The sequence below is a fragment of the Zosterops lateralis genome (genome assembly GCF_965231275.1).
Source record: "Zosterops lateralis genome assembly, chromosome: 35".
NCBI classification, from domain to species: domain Eukaryota; kingdom Metazoa; phylum Chordata; class Aves; order Passeriformes; family Zosteropidae; genus Zosterops; species Zosterops lateralis.
The window spans coordinates 35,875-50,899 of record NC_139795.1 but is presented as its reverse complement, the minus strand read 5'-3'; the positions used below and the strand labels follow the sequence as shown (position 1 = coordinate 50,899).

Sequence of the window (15,025 nt, the reverse complement as noted above, 5' to 3'; positions counted from 1 at the left end):
GCCATCTTGTTGTACGGAAAAACACAAGGAGCAGCCACTTTGTTGTACGGAAGGTCTTTGCAGGGAGCCACCATTTTGCTGTGCGGGCGGCTGTGCTGCACATGCGCAGTAGCACTGCAGGAAATTGTCTAAATTCCTGCAGTGTTCAAACCCGTTTTGTTTAGGGGGAGCTGCTGTTCAGAGTGGGGGTCCTGCTGTCAGTGTCAGAGGGGTCCCTATGAGCCCAGGTAAGTCACCAGCGGGATGGAAGGGGCCCCTCAGGGGTTCGCTGGGACCGGCCGCGGGGCCGTTCTCGGGTTTGGCGGGGCCGGAGCGGCTGCAGCTCCTTTGCATCTCTTTGCAGTAAAACCGTCCAGTGGTACCTTTGCAGTGGTTCTCCTCTACTGATGGCTGGAACCAAAAAGGCAAATCGAGGAGCATCCTCTGGATGCAGTGGAGTGTTGAAAAAACAATCTTTTAAGTCAATGACAACAAGGGGCCAGTCTCTTGGGATCAGTGAAAGAGAAAGAAATCCAGGTTGTAAATGCCTCATGTCTTCTATCACTTTGTTCCTCAATTCGTGAAGCAATCTCCAGGAATCAGAGAAGTCTTCTTATGAATGACAAACACTGGGGAATTCCAGGGACTGTTTGTGGGTTTTTGTGGCCTTTTTGTAGCTGTTCACTCACTAATTTTTTGACTGCATTCATTTTTTTCTGTTCAAGAGGCCATTGATCCCTCCAAACGAGCTGATTGGTTTTCCATGATAACTTACTAACAGTAACCTAATGATGAGTGGCAGGTGTCACTGTGGTTTCCATTAAGAACCCACTTCCATCTTTGTTCTCCACTGGGACAACACGTCTCTCCCCCATACTGTTGAGCACTTCCCCACACAGGGCTGGATGTTTGCTGTCTTTCCTTCGGGACCTGTGACAGTAATCATGGATGCACTTTGCATACACCTTGTATCTCCTCCAATCCCTCTGAGAACATGGTATATTTTCATCAGCTTCCACTCCCTCGGCCAATATTTATGAAAAATCACAGTGACCAGTGCCCCCGTGTCCAGCATGCCTGTAATCTTCACTGTTTTACCTTTGTATGTCAGACTGCACTCCAGTTTTGGCTCTTCATTGGTGACATGTTTTACCCAATTAAGCATTGGCCATGCAATAGCAATAGCAATTGGTGTTTTTGGTTGAATTACCAGTGGAGCATTGTAAGCAAGAGCTAAAACCCTCAGCTCTTTGTTACAATTTGCTGAAACGACAGCTGGAAGAACTGAAAGCCCAAGAGTTCTATTATTTTGCTTGCCTATAATTAGAAAGTCTTGTCTTCGTTTTGAAACACCAGTAACTCCTATGGGAAGGCATTCATGGCAACAGGTTTTAAAAGAATATATCAATTTGGAAGTTGCCAGTTCACATCGTGTCCCTGGGGGTAATAAGTCGGGGTGGCTTGGGCGATGGCTGGTGGTGTCACAAACTGCCCCTGGCTCGGGTTTTCCCCAGGTACCCTCAGGTTGTTCAGGTGTTCCCGTCACTGAGCTGCCATTACGTGTTTCACCACACGATGGCGCTGTGCGCAGCTTTTTGCAGGGCCCCGGAGTGTCCTCAATGGTTTCTTGGCACCGCTTGGCCACTGAGCGGCCACCGGGGCCACCAGGGCTAACAGGGCCACCAGAGCCACCACAGGGACTCAAGAGGAGGTTGTGGATGTCCCCAAGTGTCCCCATCAGGTGATCCATGGCCAGGCGGGCGCTGCCCTCCCACAGCCACTCGACCTTGACCGCCACAGCCACCAAGTCCTTGCGGACATCAGCGGACGCCTCCTTTTCCTTCAGGGCCAATTTGATGTCCCCCAGCCGCTGGTGCAGCGTATCGAGGAACATGATGGCTCTGTAACACACATATGCCATGTGTATTGCCAGCTTCCTGGCTGCCTCTGTGCCCTGTCCCCTCCTGGTGGCCACCCCCGACTGCCTGGTGGTCACCATGGCCTTGATGGCTGCTGCCACCGGGGCCTTGAGCTCGATCAGAAATGAGTTCAACTCCCTGACCAGAGCCATTGATACCTGCTGGGTCTTATCCGCCAGGATGTTCTTCTTAACTCTCCTCCAGCCGGCGGTCTTGTCCCGCAGGTCCCCAGCCTGGGCGGTGTCCCCGTCCTCCAAGGTATCGAGGAGATCAACGGCCTCATTCATCAGCCAGATCGAGCTCTTCCAGAACAGAAAACTTGACTCCTGCCAGGCTCTGCCCACGGCTGTCACATCGTCCCAGGTGGCCCCCGGGGTTGTCACGAGGGCGGCCATGGCCTGGGAGGTGACATCACTGTGCTCCAGGGCGTCCCGGAGGTGCCAGATGAATTCTCTCAGGGTTGTGCACAGGGACTCTGGGTACACGAACGGCCACACGTTCCATGGCACGGTCGTGAGGGCCGCCAGCCTGCTCACGTTGTCCACCACAGCCACCAGATCCTTCAGCTCCTGGTGAGGGGACAGGGGATGTGGCAGGGACTTCGTGGCCTCCTGTGATGGCCCCTGTGCCCTCCTTGGGTCTCCTCTGTCCCCTCCCTGGAGGGCTCAGCTGTCCCCTCTGTCCCTTTGCCACCCCCTTGTTCCCTCTGCCAACCCCTGCCACCCCCTGCTGTCCCCTCCTGCAACCCCCCCACTGTCCCCCTTGCCCCCAATCCTCCCAGGACCCCCTGACACCCAAAAACCCCTATTGGAATCCCCCAAACCCCTCCAGGACCCTCCAAACCCCACCTGAAACCCTCCAAACCCCCAGAACAAAACAATTCCGCCTGGCAACCCCAAAACCACTCCTGGGACACCCTCCAAACTCCCTCAGGGCCTCCCCAACCCCACCTGCGACACCTCCAAACCCCACCTGGGACCTCCCAAATCCCACCCAGGACCCCCTGAACCCCCCCCAGGAGCCCCCAAACCCTCCCTGGGATCCTTAAACCCCCACCTGGGACCCCTCAAAATCTCCCCTAGGACCCCCAAAACCCCCCATGTTCCCCCCTTTCCCTCCCACCACCCCACACCAGGATTGTCACACCTTGCAGCCATCCATGATCGCTGGGGACACGGCAGGGACGCCTCGGGGACACTCTGGGTGTTATAAATGCATATTGTATGACTGGCTTTTGCAAATATTAAAATGAATCTATATCTGTTATGTTAGAAAGTTATGCTGTATTAATATAATCTCTTTTAGTAGTGTGATAAATACAGTTTTTAGGCTATAGCAGATGCTTGTTGTAACTAATCTAAAGTGGGAGAGGCAATTAAGAAATTCCTCACATCATCCTATCTTCATAGAGATAACAACAAGGACACCAAAGAACTCCAGAAGGAAGAATTTACTGCCTCCTTATTAAGGGATTTGCTACTTTGTGGAGCCACTGGAAAGATTTATTTCCAAGAAAGAATGGCGGGGGAGAAAAACTACAATTAAACCTTTTTACCCAAAGTCCAAAGAAGGGTTTAAATCATGTCCAAAATTTATGAATATGCAATAACCTATGGTATTGAAAGGAAAGATCCTTTGTTAGCCTGTGTGCCTTGGTGTGGGATGCCAGGTACCCAGACATCTGGAATCTCTTTTGCTTCATATGCCTCTTATTGTCCTATTTTCTATTATGAAACTTTTACAATTTTAACAAAAGTCAACCGTGTTTTTCACAATTTGGGGGCTCAGTTCAGGATATTTACCTCGTCTCTGAGGCCCCAGGGGATCCAGACCAGGAGAGGCCCAGCTGATTTTAGCAGCCTTGCTCTGCTTCCTCTGGTGTAGATTGGAGATCACAGGTTAAATACCCCCAGGGCAAGGGGGAGACAATAAAGCAAAAGGAAAAAAAGGGAAGAAGAAGCTCTGGAAGAAACCGTGGTATTTTTGCTCCATAAAAATCTTGTGCACAAAGACCTAAGAAAGAACAAAGGACTGTGAGTATTTCTTAGGGGAGCAGGTTACGGGGTGTGAGATGTGAGTTTGAGACGTGGACTGGGGTTCCCAGCTCTACAAAGCCAGTCTGGAGCTCCCTGAGCTGCGTGTCTGTCCTTTGGCCAGAGAGGAGCCAGGACGGAGGCGAAGCCAGAGATGAAAGGACTGAGAGAGACCCCGGGGTGGGGACGGGGCCCCAAAGAAAGGGGCTGGGCCCCTCTGAAGGAAGGGAGCTGGGGGTTTGCCAGTACAACCCACTGAGAAACAGGATAAAAAGGAGGGAGGGGCCTAAATTCTTTTTTTTGCCAGGTTGAGGGTTTAAAAATAACCCCAAAAAACAAAAAACCCAAGAAATTTGGGCTTAGGACCTGACGAATTAAGGGTTTGGAGAAAAAACCAAATTAAAACAAGAAATTTGTGCTTAGAAGCTGCCAAATTGAGGGCTTGGGGGAAAAAAAAACAAAAAACAAAAAACAAAAAAAACAAAAAAAAAAAAAAAAAAACAAACAAAAAAAAAAAAAAAAAAACCAGGAAATTCGGGCTTAGAAGCTGCAGAATTGAGGGGTTGGGGGGGAAAAAACAAAACAGGAACTTTGGGCCTAGAACCTGCCGAATTGAGGGTTGGAGAAAAAACGTATTAAAAAACTCAAAAAATTTGGGCTTAGAAGCCGCCCCGCCGTCCCCGGCCCCACCGCCCGCCCCAGCCCCGGTGCCGGCGGCCGCCCCGCCGTTTGTATCGGCCGCACCGGTGGCCGCTCCGCCCGGGGCTCCCCCTGCGCCGGCCCCAGCCCCGACCGCGCAGTCTGCGATCGCTGCCCCGGACATGCCGGGGGATCTGCCCGCCCCAATCCCGGCCGCACGGCCCGCGGCAGCTCCGCCACAAACCCCGCCCGGCCCGGCCCGGCCCGTCCCGGCCGCTCGGGCCGCCCATCCCCTGACCGCTTGTCCCGGGGCTGCTCCGGCTGGCCCCGTCCCGGCCGCTCCGCCCGTGCCGGGAGCATGCGCAGAGACTCCGTGCTCAGGCTCGGCCGCCGCTCGTCCTCTCGGTGGTTCCGGCAGCAGCTCCCGCCTACGCCCCCCCACGCCTGGAGGACTCAGCCCCGGGCCAATCCCCGCCCCCGCCCCGCCCTCTCCGGCAATCCCAGCACCCCCCGCGCTGGGCACCGTTGCCTTGGGAACCGCCGCTCCCGCTGGGCGGGGCCGGTTTCCTTTGAAAGGCCAAATCCCGAGCCCGCGGAGCCACAGCTCGGCCACGGGAAGGGCCTGCGGGACGGGCAGCGCGGGCTTTGGGCAAACTTTCCCCGCTCCTCCCGGAATACAAGTTATACAATATGCGGGTGATCCCTCATTATCAGGGGAAGCTGAAGGTGAAGTTGGGGAGGCTGCCATAAAACTTCTGAATTTTCTGGGGGGAAAAGGACTCAGAGTATCAAAGGGGAAACTGCAATTTGTAGAATCTGAAGTGAAATATCTCGGGCACTTAATAAGCAAAGGCAGCCAAAAGCTAAACCCCGAGAGAATTGCAGGAATTTTATCTTTTCCCCCTCCCTCTTCAAAGAAGGAAATCAGAAATCAGAAATCTACTGTATCTCTTTCTAAGCCAGTGAGAAAGGAACCATATATATTGATTCAAGGTGTGCTTTTGGGGTAGAACACACCTTTGGAAAAATTTGGTATGAAAGAGAATTACTTAATTCAAAGGGAAAGGCATTATTGATACATGAAGGACTCACTTTAGAGGTTTCAGAGGCATTAAAACTGCCTGAGGAGATTGCTGTAGTGCAAATTAATGGACATCAAAAGGGAATGACCTCGGAAATAAGGGGAAATAATTTGGCAGATCAAGGAGCTAAAGATGCAGCAGAGAATGGGATCCAAAGGGTTGTGTTAATTTTGACCTCAAATAAGGAAGAATTAGAAACTCCAAAGTTCAGTGAAACAGAAGAAAAGGAATTCAGTAAAACAGGAGGAAAGCCAGATGAATCTGGGAAATGGAAACTTCCTGACAGGAGACAGTTACTTAACAAGCTGCTCACTAGGAAAATATTAGAAAACATGCATCAAAAATCTCATTGGGGTTCCCAAGCTTTGTGTGATCATTTTCTAAGGAATTATGGGTGTATTGGGATTTTTGGATTGGCAAAACAAGTAACTGAAAGATGTATAATCTGCCAAAAGGTAAATAAAAAGGTAATGAGGAAAACAACATTAGGAGGTGGGGAGTTAGCTCTCCGACCATTTCAAAGTGTCCAAATAGATTTTACTGACCTTCCCCAAGTACAGAGATGGAAGTTTTTATTAGTGATAACAGACCACCTGACTCATTGGGTGGAGGCTGTTCCCACTGTCAGAGCCACAGCCAATGTGGGATGTAAAACCCTTTTGGAACAAATTATTCCCAGGGATGGAATGGTTAATAGGATAGACTCGGACAGAGGAACACATTTCATGTCAAAAATCTTACAGCAAATAACTCAAGGCTTGGGGATAAAATGGGAATTACATACCCCATGGCACCCACAGAGTTCAGGCTGGGTAGAGGGAATGAACCAAACTTTAAAGGGAACTTTAACAAAATTAATAATTGAAACCCAAATGTCGTGGGTGAAATGCCAACCTTTGGCTTTATTGTGGGTTCAGACCCAACCCAGGTCAGACCTGGGAGTGTCACCTCATGAGATGATGTTTGGGTTACCCTTTCTGACCACCCAACATGACACAGCCACCTCTGACCTCGGGGAAATGGGTGTTAAGAAATATGTCAACATAATTGCAAAAACCCCTGAAAATTTACAGTTAAAAGGGATAATCCCACAAACCACACCTTTAGACTTTAAAATCCTCAACATCCATCCAGGGGAGTGTGTACTGGTGAAAACATGGAAAGAACAATCTTTAACTCCAGGATGGGAAGGTCCTTTCCAGGCATTGCTGAGCCTGAGGCTGTGACCCGGAGCAGGGAACGAGGGGGGATCCAGCCAGCAGCACCAAAGGACCCCTGGAGGAACCGAAGGAATGGACTGTAACATCCAAACCAGGGGACACCAAATTGACTCTTCAATGGGGACTGGGGGGTGATGAACTGGGAGGACCCGAATGATCCAAGGGAGGTACAAAGAATCAAACCTAACTGGGAAATAAGGCCAAGCTTCTATCAGTGGTTTCAAGTGCAGCCTGGACAAGTTCTGAGACACCTCTGATACTCTCCTGTCAGGGTCCACAAACATATGCGGGGAACCTGATGGTTCGTTTTAAGGATCTCAGAGTGCAAAAGACACAGCGGGGGACAACTCAGTTTACTTAAACAAAAATGCACCTTTATTTAGTGCCAACAAATGCAATAGTGGGGAGAGAAAATAAAGAATAGTGAGAAAGAGAGAGAAAGAGGGGAAGGGGATTATAGCTACCAACGTGGAGGGACGAGTCCTCGAGGCCTAGAGATGCCCATAGACGTGATCTTCTCCAGTGGGGTGATCACAAAAGTGAGCGGGGTCTGCAGAGGTTTTATAGGTTGGTCAAGGCGGGGACCAAAGTGAGGGCACAGAGCCAAAGGGACCAAAGGGACCAAAGTGAGGGCACAGAGCTGTTGGGAAAGATGAATCAGGGAAACCTGATAAATATGATTGCTTAGCATAAGATTCTGAAAATATGAAACCTATCATCGAAATAGAAATGGAAGGTCACTTTGAGCTGTAGGATACCGAGCCTTAGTTACATCACCTGAAAACAACAGCCTGGGCAGCTGAAGGAGAATCCCTTTGGATTGAACAATCCCCCACTGCTGGCTGAGGGATCCAAAGGTCAATGTAGCAAAAGACAAAAGTCTAAAGAGTAGTTTTAGAGTTTAAAATATAACACATGGTTATGTAGTAGTTCTCACAGGCTGTGTGTAGATTCTATAGGATTTTGTGTCTTGTATTGGTTGGTCACTGTAAATTAGAATATTCATCACAAAAGGAGATAGAATGGATTGGAACCAGGACCTCGCTCTCTTTTCCCTGCTCTTCCCCCTGCACTCTGACCCTGCCCTGGCTCCCTCGCTCCCCTCTCCTCAGCCCACACCCTCTTGCTCTCTCTCCCCTCTCTCTTTGGGGTTCCCTCCAGCCCAGGCTGGTGGCTGAAGGCAAAGCCCTTTCTACCCACGACCCCTGCAATAAACCCACATAGAAATTGGGGATTTCTGCTCAAAATCTCAGCGAAACTGAGGATGTCTACCCAAAATCCCAGGAAATTGGGGAATATCTACTCAAAATCCTGGGACGATTGAGGATTTCGTCTCAAAATCTGAAGAGACTGCAGGTTTCTTGGTAAAATCCTGGGGAAATCAGGGATTTCTTGGCGGAATCCCGGGAAAATTGGAGATTTCTGCTCAAAATACCAGAAACTGGGGATTTCTACTTAAAACCCCAGGAAATCGGACATTTTTACTGGACATTCTGGGAAAATCAGCGATCCTAGCTTAAAAATCTGGGAAATTGGGGATTTCTACTCAAAATCCTGGGGAAAATGAGGTTGGTGACACAGAGAGTCCCAAAATCCTGGGAAATTGGGATTTAGACACTCCCAGACCCCCAAAATTCCAGGATCAGGGGAGTTTGGGAAGAGCCAGAGCCCAAAATCGTGGGAAGAAAGAGGAAGTTTGAGCTCCCTGAGCTCCAAAAATTCTAGATAAAAAGGACGTAAGAATGCCCAGTTCCCCAAATTTTGGGTACAGGGGGGTCTGGGCACACCCAGACTCCAATAATCCTGGAAAACCGGGATTTAGGAACTTCCAGACCCCAAAAATCCAGGAAAATGGGAATTTGGGCACACCTGGAGGCCAAAAATCTCTTGGAAAAAAGAGCTTTGGAAATGGAGAGTTTCCCAAATTTTGGGTCCAGGGGGTGGGGACACGCCCCGCTTCCCAAAATCCCGGGAACAGGGTTTGGACAAGCCCCGGAAATCCTTGGAATAGGAGCGTTTGGAAATTCCCAGAGCCCCAAAATTCTGGAAAAAGAGGAACTCGGCCCCACCCAACCCCCAAAATCTCGGCAAACGGGGAAAACCCCGGGATAAAAAAACAACTCGGGACAACGCCCTTCCCAAAAATACCCCAAAAATCACCCCAAAAAAGGGCAGGACGCCCTTAACCCCCTCCATCCCCACATTCCCAAAGCTCCAGGGAGCCCCAAATCCCAACCCCGCGGCTCCAGGACCCCCCAAACCCCACCTTGGACCCCCCAAATTCCGGGCAGGGTCAGGGCCAGCAGCAGCAGCAGCAGCCAGGGGAGGCTCCGCGCTCCATCCATGGCTCCTCGGGATCCCGGGAAATTGGGAAGGGCCGGTGCCGGTGCCAGAAAAGCGGCGGGAACTGGGGGGAGCGGGAGTGGGGGAGCAGCGCCCCAAAAAGCGCTCAGCCAATGGGAGCGCGGCGTCGCTGCGGGTCGGGACTTGTCGGCAAGAGCCCGAAAAAAACAGAGCCTGGAGAAATTCCAGCCAATCAGAGTGCGTATTGCTTGTGACTCATCAGTTGCTGGGTAGAGCTTTCAGAGAAAGGGTCCAAAACTGAACCGCCAATCGGAGCGCGCAATAAACACCTCCAGCCAATCGGAGCGTCTCCAAAAAACCTCCAGCCAATGAAACTGCTTCCAGAAACCACGCCCGACCAATCAGGGAGTGCGTGGCTAATGACCCCGCGCTGCTCCGCGCTGTTGCCCCAGTTCCGAGCGGCTGTTTGGGGCTGGCGGCCCCTCCCGGCGCTGGCCATGGGGCGAGGGGCGGCAGCCGGGGCCGTACTGGGGGCACTGGTGGTGCTGGGAGCGGCCCTGGCTGCGGGCGCGGAGCTCTCGGGTGAGCGGGGGGCGGTGGGGCAGGGGGGGAGAAGGGGCAAAGGGGGAGGGTGGGACCCCGAAACTGAGCGGGAGGGGGCTGGGGATTAGAGAATTATATTTAAAATGTTGGGAAAGGTGGAAAACGGGGGTAGAAGGACCCCCAAACTTGATTTGGGGTGCAGCCGGAGGTGGGAGGGGAGGGGATGTGAAAGGGGAAATGGGGGAAGGGTGTTAAAGAGGAAGCGGCAGCGCGGGCAGGAGGGTCCCGGGGCGGCCGTGGGGCACAGGGGGTGCGGGGTGGGGATCCGGGGTGGCCCCCGGAGCTCTGGGGGTGCTGGGGGGACACTCCCTGACCTGTGTCCTGCACACTCAGGGGTGTTCCAGAACATGTTTAAGGGGAAGTGCTACTTCATTAACGGCACGGAGAAGGTGAGGTATGTGGAGATGCTCATCTACAACCGGGAGGAGTACCTGATGTTCGACAGCGACGTGGGGCACTTCGTGGGGTACACGCCCCGGGGGGAGAAATGTGCCCAGCACTTTAACAGCAACTCAGATTACGTGGAGAGAAAGCGGACTGCAGTGGACAGGTTCTGCCGGGGCTGGTACAAGACTGTTACCCCGTTCGGCGTGGAGCGCAGAGGTGAGCGTGGGGCAGAGCGTGTCCCCTCGGGCCCTGCCCTGGCAATGACTCTGGAGCCCCTCAAAACCTCCCTGGGAATCACCCCAGAGCCCTCAGCCCTCCTTGGGACGATCCCCAGGGCCTCCTGTCCCTCCAGGGACCCCCGGGATTATCCCAGTCCATCCCAGTCTCTCCCAGTTCCCCCCCAAGCGCGTCCATCCCGACCAAGCGTAAAGCTGACGCCATTCAGCCAATCAGAGCGCGCGTCGCTCTGATGACTCATCTGTTGCCAGGCAGACCCGCAGTGCCCAGTGCCCCGCGCTGGACTCGCCTCCCAGTGCCGCGCGCTTCATTCCCAGTTCATCCCAGTCCATTCCCAGTCCCTCCTAGTCCAATAGCAGTCCTTCCCAGTTAATGCTCAGTGCACTGCCAGACTTTGACCCACTCTCCCAGTGCCCCCCATCCCCTCCCATCTCTGTCATTGCCACCCCAGTGTCTCCCAGTCTCTCCCTGTCTATTCCCAATCCACTCCCTGTCCCTCCCAGTCCATCCCAGTCCCTCCCAAGCCCACACCGCCCCTCCCCTCTCTCTCCCAGTGGCCCCCAGCTGATCCCAGTGTGTCCCCGCTCTCTCCCAGTGCCCCCCAGCGTTTCCATCTCGCTGCTGCCCTCCAGCTCGCAGGGCGGCAGTGCCAGAGGCCTGCTGTGCTCCGTGATGGATTTCTACCCCGCCCACATCCAGGTGAGGTGGTTCGAGGGCCAGCAGGAGCTGTCGGGCCAGGTGGTGGCCACCGACGTGGTCCCCAACGGGGACTGGAGCCACCAGCTGCTGGTGCTGCTGGAAACGCCGCCCCGGCGCGGGCTGAGCTACACGTGCCAGGTGGAGCACGTCAGCCTGGAGCAGCCCCTGAGGCGCCACTGGGGTACGGGGGAGCCACTGGCCGGGCTGGCAGAGGCACTGGCGTGTGCTGGGAGCGAGTGGGAGGGAACTGGAGAGATCCTGGTTGAACCTGGGAGAGGGGCTGGGGGCTGTGGAAGGGCTGAGCAGGAGTCGGGAGGATGCTGGGGAGGGGGGTGTGGGGTCCCGGGGGTGCTGGTGGGCGCCGGGAGGGAGTTTGGGGGCGGTGGGTGGAAGTGGGAGGGATTGGAGTGAGGCTGGAGGGGCTGGGAGGAGCTGGGGGATGGGCAAGCGGGGCTGGGGCTGAGGTCGGTTGTGCTGGGAAGAGACTGGGAGGGGTGTGGGGGAGCGGTGGAGGGGCTGGGAAGGGACTGGGAGAGGGTTTGGGGGGGGTTTGGTGGGGCTTTGGTGGGGGGCGAGCGGTTTGGGGCTGTGGGCTGGTGAGAGGGGCCAGGAGGGGCTTTGGTGGGCGGTGGGGAGGGCAGGCAGGGATCGAGAGGAGGTTGGAGGAGCCGGTCGGTGGTGTGGGGGAGAGTGGGAGGGAGGCTGGAGGGGCTCGGGGTGCGGGTGAGAGGTTTTGGGGGGCGCTGAGCCCCGCGGCCCCCCCAGAGATGCCGCCGGACGCCGCCCGCAGCAAGATGCTGACGGGGATCGGGGGCTTCGTGTTCGGCTCGGTGTTCCTGGCACTGGGGCTGGGCTTCTACGTGCGCAAGAAGGTGAGGGGGGTCCCGGGGGTCGTGTCCCCCCTTCCCCAGAGCGTGTGTGCCCCCCCGGGGCCCCCCAGCCCGGTGTCACCCCCTTTTCTCTGCCCACAGAGCTCCTGAGCCGCCGGCGGCCGCAGCCCCTCCCCGTGGCCTCGGGCCCGGCCGGGACCCCCCGCTCCGTCCCCGAGATGATTTTGGGGGCCTCGTGTGTCCCCCCTGCCCGTGCCCAGAGCTGTCCCTGTGTCCCCGCCCGGCTGCTCCCAGTGTTCCCAATAAAGCTTTGAAGTTTGCCCTGGTCTCGGGGAGCAGCTGCCCCAGAACCTCCCCCAGGGTCTCCCAGCACAGCCAGAGCTGCTGGGCCTGGGGTCCCCAAAGCCCTCAGCAAGCCCCATGTCCTTCCCAGGAACCCTCAGCTCCCTCAAACCCAGCATCCCCCACAGCCCCTAAAAGTTCCCCCCATGGCACCGGCCATGGCCATGGCCCACATGTCACTGGCCATGTCCCCACATGTCCTCACCCGGGGCTGTCTCCCCACAATGTTTCCATCCCTGTCATTGTCCCCCACGGCCTCATCTGTACCCGTGTTCCCCCCCGTGTCCCCATGAATGACCATGTACCCCCCAAATATCCATGTGTCCCCATGTCACTCTCCATGTCTATGTCCCTTGTCATCCCAACCATGTCTTAGTTCGATGTCCTTATTTTTACCACAGTGTTGGATATTTTAAATGAAGAGAAATGAAAAGCAAATGAAGGCCAAAAGAAAAGGATTTCCCTGTCTGGGCCAGCTGAGCATCCACATGCTTAGATGGGAGGGAAGTACCATTTTTGGAGGGGTTTCCACCGCAATCTCCAAAATCTTGGTCTTTGCCCAGATCATCACCATTTGGCTGCGGAAGACACTCTTGGGCAATAGGAAATCAAAATCATGGAATCCCTGAGGTTGGAAAACACCTCCAAGACTATCCAGTATTTATTGATGCCCCCATGTTGGAGTTGAGACGGCCATGAACTCAGAGTGCTTCAAAAAAAACTTCAGAGGCCTTCAAGTATCAGCACCTTGTTATCTAGAAGTTCTTCATACCTTTTCTATGTAGCAATCCTCCAGGCAGCTCCACACAGCTCAGGCTCTTTTACTCCTTCTTCTCTCTTTCTTCGGCAGCTCCAGCTCACTGCTTCCTGTCCCTAGAAAAGCCACTTAACCCTGTCTGTCCCTCATGCTGTGGGCTCACCTTATCTGTCCCTTGCCCAGCCTCCTGTCCCTTCCTCCTCACAGCACGGCCAGCAGATGCCAACTGACTCTCTACCAACTAACTCACTTTTGTATCACACCCATAGCTGTGAGGGCAAGGCTGTTCTCACTCTTCAGTAATTAACACAGCTGCAATATATAGGGGCAGGATTGCCCTTAGCACTACATCTGTCTCCCCATACCCCCAGAAGACAGAATTGAACACAGAAGATTTTCTGGGGTTGAAAGACAACAAGTCTGCTCCCCCCAAGGAATTCCCAATGTCCGTCTGTGTCCCAATGGATGTTCCTGCCCCCGTGTTCATCCAGGTGCCCACAGGGGGACAGGAACCAGTGCAGCCCCCCCAGCTAGGTGTCTTCCCAACATGGATCACCAGGACCACGGATCACCAGGGCTCTGCCCAACGGGGTCACTGGGGATCATCCAACGCCGATCCTCCCATGGGGGATGGAGCTGGAGCAGCGCACGAAGCTCTTCCCGCACTCAGGGCACTCGCAGGGCTTCCCTTATGGCGCCTCTGTTGGTGTTGGGTCAACGTAGAGCTCTGTGAGAAGCTCTTCCCACACTCAGGACACTCGTAGGGCCTCTCCCCGGTGTGGATGCGCCGGTGCACAGTGAGGTGTGAGTTTTGCTTGAAGCCCTTCCCACAGTCGGGGCAGCGGAAGGGCCTCTCCTCTGTGTGAATCCGCTGATGTTTGAGGAGATCAGAGCTGGTCTGAAACCTCTTCCCACACTCAGGACACTCGTAGGGCCTCTCCCCAGTGTGGACACGCTGGTGCTTTCTCAGCTCAGAGCTCCATCCAAAGCTCTTCCCACATTCCCCACACTCGTAGGGCCGTTCCCCAGTATGGACTACCTGGTGGTGCATAAGGATGGTGCAGTCTCTGAAGCTCCTCCCACATTTCCCACACTCAAAGGGCTTTTCTCCAGTGTGAATCCTCTGGTGCCGGCTCAGGTTGGAGCTGTCACTGAAGCTCATCCCACATTTCCCACAGTCAAAGGGCCGTTCACCAGTGTGGATCCTCTGGTGCTGGATCAGGTCAGAACTCCCAGCTGAAACCCTTCCCACATTCCAGGCACTTGTGGGGCTTCTCCCCTCCATGAGGCTTCTCCACCAGCTCTGAGCTCAGCCTGGATCTCCGGCCGCCCTCCTGGCACAGGGCGGCTCTTTCCTCCTCGCAGCTCCCTGGGCTGGGTTTGCAGCCCCTCCTCCTGCGGGATCTCTGGGGCTTTTTCCTCCTCCTCCATCTGGGCACTCCTTGGCAATGAAAAATCCTGGTTTGGGGAAAAAACAAATGGAGAGCACCTTAGACTGGGGGTTCCTCCTTCCCCAAGTTATTCTCAAGAAGTCATTGGGTACTTTCTGTCTGTGAAAACCTCCAAAACACCAAGATTCAGCCCAAAAGTCCTCCAAACATCAAGACTCAGGTAATTAAGGACATGGACACCCAGAGGGGCAAGAAGGGAAGTCCAGAAGGGATTTAGACAGCAGGGGATGGATGGTGTTGGTGTGCTGGGAAGGGTGAGGGGGAAGGGGAGGTGCAGGATTACAGTTAAGGCAAGAGGCAGCAGGAGGAATCTCTGTGGTGAGAAAGAGGATGATGGAAAAGAGCAGGAAGAGAAAAATACTGAGCACTGGGACGTTTTCAAGCAGGGTGTAATGCTCAAACTCTGGGAGCTGATGCAGATGGTTTGTAGCCCCGATTGGCAGGAGAGGCAAACAAGGAGGTCAGGATCCCAGGGGGTTTCTCTGTGCTGGGGAGCGGCAGGAGCGGGCGCAGAGGGGCGGCCCGGGCAGCTCCCCACAGGCC

At 54.5% G+C, this 15,025-nt stretch overlaps 2 protein-coding genes across 3 annotated transcripts; one reads left to right on the top strand and one right to left on the bottom strand.

Annotated features, from left to right (window-relative positions):
* Positions 1–230: 230 nt before the first annotated feature.
* Positions 231–5,399, bottom strand: LOC310921506 (uncharacterized protein). Of its 2 annotated transcripts, XM_083881641.1 has the most exons (4): positions 4,869–5,399; positions 3,701–3,911; positions 3,045–3,097; positions 231–2,467 (listed from the first exon to the last, which is right to left on the bottom strand). In XM_083881641.1, the coding sequence occupies exons 3-4, from the start codon at positions 3,057–3,059 to the stop codon at positions 800–802; spliced, it is 1,683 nt and encodes a 560-aa protein (XP_083737767.1). In that variant the 5' UTR covers positions 3,060–3,097; positions 3,701–3,911; positions 4,869–5,399; the 3' UTR covers positions 231–799. The 2 variants fall into 2 exon arrangements, with proteins under 2 accessions (XP_083737767.1, XP_083737766.1); XM_083881640.1 differs by lacking the exon at positions 4,869–5,399 and having other exon boundaries at positions 3,701–4,857.
* A 4,274-nt stretch (positions 5,400–9,673) lies between these two features.
* On the top strand, positions 9,674–11,513 carry LOC310921557 (class II histocompatibility antigen, B-L beta chain-like; the record flags this gene model as incomplete). The annotated part of the gene is made up of 3 exons (XM_083881722.1): positions 9,674–9,758; positions 10,113–10,382; positions 10,999–11,513. The coding sequence occupies 3 exons, from the start codon at positions 9,674–9,676 to the stop codon at positions 11,511–11,513; spliced, it is 870 nt and encodes a 289-aa protein (XP_083737848.1).
* Positions 11,514–15,025: the final 3,512 nt, after the last annotated feature.